The 4642-nt window shown below is 45.8% G+C and overlaps 1 protein-coding gene across 1 annotated transcript; it reads right to left on the bottom strand.

Moving 5' to 3' along the window:
* Positions 1–2362: 2362 nt before the first annotated feature.
* Positions 2363–3755, bottom strand: LOC104963356 (probable G-protein coupled receptor 21). Its single transcript, XM_010791933.1, has one exon. It carries the CDS (start codon positions 3428–3430, stop codon positions 2363–2365), a length of 1068 nt encoding a protein of 355 aa, XP_010790235.1. The 5' UTR covers positions 3431–3755.
* Between the last annotated feature and the right edge of the window lie 887 nt (positions 3756–4642).

Below are 4642 nucleotides of genomic sequence, written 5' to 3'. Positions count from 1 at the left end.
ACTGCTTGTAAGGTCAATTAGAACTGGACAACCTTCACCTGCTGAGGATCAGGTCATTCACATCAACTTCTACTGTAACTGATGAGGAACTTGCTTCTGAGGTAAAAAATGTACGTTCAATTTTCAAGTGATGACCCTTGTTATAATACACATTTATAACACCACATAAATTATCCCAAATGTCTAGATCAAAATACTCTGTTAAACTGAATACACATTAAGGTACACTTTGTATCTTGAATCTTTTTTTGTTTGTTTTGCTGTTTTCAATTTAAAGGGAATACTTTGGGTTTCAGACCAGCAAGAAAATAGATAAACAAAAATCATCTTGAACTTTGACAACCCGTGATTGACATTTTTCACTTTTTCCTACGTTTGATACATTTATTATTAAAGAAAATAATCAGCAGATGAATCCATAAGGAAAATAATGGTTAGTTGCAGCTCTATTTAACAGGATCAAGCTGACTGGGAAACTGTGACAAAATTAAACATACAAACTGTTATCAGTCTCTCGGAAATGTCTGGTTAAGCAATGTGAACCTTCCCTGTTAAATAATCCAATAAATAAAGTAAACAGTACATTACAACAGCAGTGTTGTAAACTGTGGTTTGGTTTTCGGTTCAGTTTTACAATTTACCAATAATTTTTCAGGCTGTTTTAAGGGAAAATGTACATTTCTATGGCATATTATTTGTAATGATAGATTCTGATTAACTGTTGTAAGATCCCTTTAGAAAAAGTGTTTTGCTAATGGATATTAGGAGCCCAAACCTTAAAAACGTGGTTTGGGCCGTGCATTTAGCCATATAGTGTTTTCCTGAACAATTCTCCAAAAGATTCTCTTTACTCTTCTTTTTCCACAACTATGTTTTAATCAAGAGCAAGACGCTATCAGAAAAAACATTTCAATGTGACTTTAAATTTATAAAACATTTTCCTGCAGTATGTAAAAAACACTTATTAACATTGCAAAAAAAAAAACAGGTTCAGTCTCTGGGGTAGAATGTCAGACATCTTGGCTTTGAGAAATAAATTATCTTAAAAAACATCCACATTTGTAACCCTGGAGGTCCTCTTTACAGTTAACCACTGTTTGAATATTGAAACTACGAAGTATATTTACACCAAGCCACAAGCAGTCACTGGCTCTTAGAAAAAGTGCTCTGACCCTCTTGCCCTCCGTGGTCGAGCTTGTGATTAAACTTGTGTTTCACTTTACACTCATCTGAACAGCCATCCACTGCTGGAGGGCAGATAATAAAGTTTACAGATAACAATGGAGTCAGTCTTTGCATGGAGGCCATGTGGATCCCCGCAGAAAGCTGATTGATCATCAACAGTCGACGAGGCAGGAGGAGGTTATCTTAAGACGCTACGTGGCTTGTGATTTAAGAGTCATGTTCTGTTTCAGCGGAGATCCAAGGCAAACAGCCCAGGGGCTTAACAAAGTAGGGCCGATAAACCTGAGGAGGAAACGCAAACAAATAACCAACAAATAAAACTCTCCTAATAAATTAATGTATTGTCATGCTGAAGAGGACACACCACTGTCTGCCAGCAGGAAAACCAGCAGCCACCATAAGAAAGCAAAGCTAATTCTTGAATCAACAATTTCATGTGAAACCCGAGACTGTGTAAACATACTTGAAGCTTCTCACAAACAACCAGCTTCAAAGAGAGAAAACCTTTTGATTAACATTTGAAATAAATCTTTTGTCTTCTCATTGAGAAATACTCTTGAAGTCCATCCGATTCACACACATTATATGATTATCAGATGAAAGGTGTATTTCATACACTCATTAACTCATTAGCATCTGGTGTTCCCTAAGGAAAACAGATCAGTGTCCTAAAATGTGTTTGCATTGCCTAATGTACCCTGAAAGAACCAAGACAATTGTATTTTCTAGTCAGGTTTGGGGATTTTTTTTTGCATTTCAGCGGATCACACAACACAAGTCGGGCTGTGCTTTCCTTTTTTTGCATCTGGGAGTTGTTAGTGCAGGCAGGAGTGCTTATTAAATCATCTGAAGTGAAACACATGAATCTTATTCCTACTGTCCCCTTCCTCCATCGACATCAAACTTCTTTACTCCGTGTTGTCAGGTTGTGATCTTTGCAGCTGTGAAAGAGCGGCATCACAGTGAAGAGCATTCGTGAAAGCTTCACAGCCACCACAAAATCAGCCTTGTAGACAACCAACAGGCATCTGCACAGGCACCTCTCCGTGCTCCATGCAGGGGGTCCCCAGCACATTTCACTGCGGGTCCACCTGTGTCATGCTACGCAGCTGAACAAAGCACACACAGAGGGTGGATGCCCCCAAAGTGAACAATCCAAAATCAGAGGTGTCAGGGCTCACACTTGACATCGGGTGTTTGCCCGGGGGCCAATAACTGGCGCCTTTTTGGCCTCCATGCAGCCGAGACAGGAGGGGAACAACGGGCTAAAGAGGCGGCCCAGACCTTTCCGGAAGACGCTGTTTGAGAGGCTGTAGATGAGACAGTTACAGAAGCTGTTGCTTATTGCCAACCATGTTGTAAGGAAGGATGCCACCTTATGGTGATACAGCCCAGCACTCTCCAAGAGGAAGTAAAGGATGTACGGCATCCACAGCACGTAGAAGACGCTGGTGATGCGGAACAGCACCATGGCGTAGCGTTTGTCCGGGCACCCTTCACACCGCTCCCCCCGCTCGCCTTTATCGCCCTCCACCTGCGAGCTGAAGCGGGCATGCCGTTGGGTGATCTCTCTTGTGTGCTGCCTGCATATCCGGAATATACTCCCGTAGGTGAAGCAGACGGTGAGCGCTGCTGGTGCGTAGAGCAGCGCCGCGATGAAGGTGCTGAACCCTGGGTTGGTCTTCCAAGAGTCTGCGCACCACTGAAATATGTCCCCATGGTATCCTGGCTTCCCCCAGCCAAAGAAGGATGGCAAGAAGATCAGAGCAGAGTAAACCCAGATCAGGACGATGCACACTCTCAGTCGGCATGGCGTCACCAATGTTGCGTAGGACAGTGGACGGGTGATGGCGATGTAGCGGTCCACGCTGATACACGCAAGCGAGGCCATGGAGACGCTCTTCAGCACAGAAACCATGTAGCCAAAGGCCTTGCAGGTGAGCTCCTCATTCAGGCCTCGGAGGTAGTGGAGGAGGGACAGCGAGGGCACCAGGCAGCTGACCCCCACCAGCAGGTCGGCGTACGCCATGGTCTGGATGAAGTGGCTGGTGGTGTGGTGGTGCAGCAATGGGGCGCAGTGGAAGACGAAGATCACCACCAGGTTGCCAGCAATGATGAGCACAGTGAGGAAAAGGATGATGACCACCTCCAGCACGCAGGTATCCAGGCTGCGGGAGTAACCCACGGAGCCCAGCAGGCAGAACGGGGGAGAACCACTTTGGTTCGCATCAGAAGAAGAGTTCATGTTTGGACTGGAGCGGGCAGGGAGTAGAAGGGGGGCGGTTTCAGCTCAACGTAGCCATTGACCTGTCCATAAAGTCTCTTTTCCAATCTTGAAGTTGTTCATCCGGTGCTCCTGTTATCCCTAAATCAGGATCTTTCTTCCCTTAGTGGCCCGTCCTTAAAGTAACAGTAATCCATTGTGTATGAAAAATGCAACCAGGTTCCACTGCTTCTGCTTTAAGTTGTGATATATGTGTGGACCCTCGAGAAGCAAACAAAAACCCCAACGTAGAACAACAGTCTGATGCTGCAGTGCTAACCATCCTCGCCTCGCAGCTGTTTATCATAGCCCCCCCCATCCCACCACCCCTAGACTGCAAATCCTGAGGTAAGCATTCTGCTCTGGCACACTGCCACCGGAAAAATCCAGGGATCCACTTCCTCTCTTTGCAAAGGAAAAAGGGAGGGAAAAATAATGCCGATATTCCAGGCAGCTGTGATGTTGTAACTCCTTCACGTTGACAGTGACGACTGTCTCAGCAAACAAAAGCAAGAGAGTCCAAAGAAGCAGTGTCAGACCTGGAAGTGGCAGCCTTTTCTGTGGACCGCTAACAGGGAACGAACACACACTCAGAGCGCTGCCAGCAGGAAGAGTGCAGGCAGGCGAACCTCCAGAAGTGATGGATAATGTCACCGGGATCTCTCCTCTGTGAGGCTGGTAGTGAGGCTCAGAGGCAGCTGGCTGACTTCTTGTGTATGTTTGTGTGTATAGCATGAATGTGTGTGTATGTGTGTGTCTGTATAAGAGTGAGAGATAGATCAGGGAGGCAGGCAGTAAACTGCCTCTCCTCTCTTCTGTAGTAGCAGTAGTGATGATGCAGCGCTGCCACTGCTGCTTCCCCCCACTGCGCTCACACACACACACACACACACACACACACACACACACACACACACACACACACACACACACACAAATCAGGCCAATAAGACACAGGTGGGGGGGGGGGAGACAACACAGGGCACCAGGTGAACACAATCACCAGCCACAGACAAAACGGGAGGGGGAACACTTTCAAACCCTTTCTGTTCTATCCCCCTTTTCCTCCCTTTCTTCTTTGACACTCCTTCTCTTCCTCACCCCTCCACACTGTTGATATACTTCCACTGTACAAACACCATTCATTAATGAAAACCCATCTGGGTGAAGTCAATATCCCAGTAGGGATGGATT

The sequence above is a fragment of the Notothenia coriiceps genome, unplaced genomic scaffold (genome assembly GCF_000735185.1).
Source record: "Notothenia coriiceps isolate Sejong01 unplaced genomic scaffold, NC01 NC01_scaffold00036038, whole genome shotgun sequence".
NCBI classification, from domain to species: Eukaryota; Metazoa; Chordata; class Actinopteri; order Perciformes; family Nototheniidae; genus Notothenia; species Notothenia coriiceps.
Note: the sequence above shows the minus strand (reverse complement) of the source record. Positions and strands in the feature narration are given on the sequence as shown.

Bases quoted from the DNA above. Each gene is read 5' to 3' on its own strand.
- LOC104963356 (XM_010791933.1), bottom strand. From the start codon at position 3,430: ATGAACTCTTCTTCTGATGCGAACCAAAGTGGTTCTCCCCCGTTCTGC.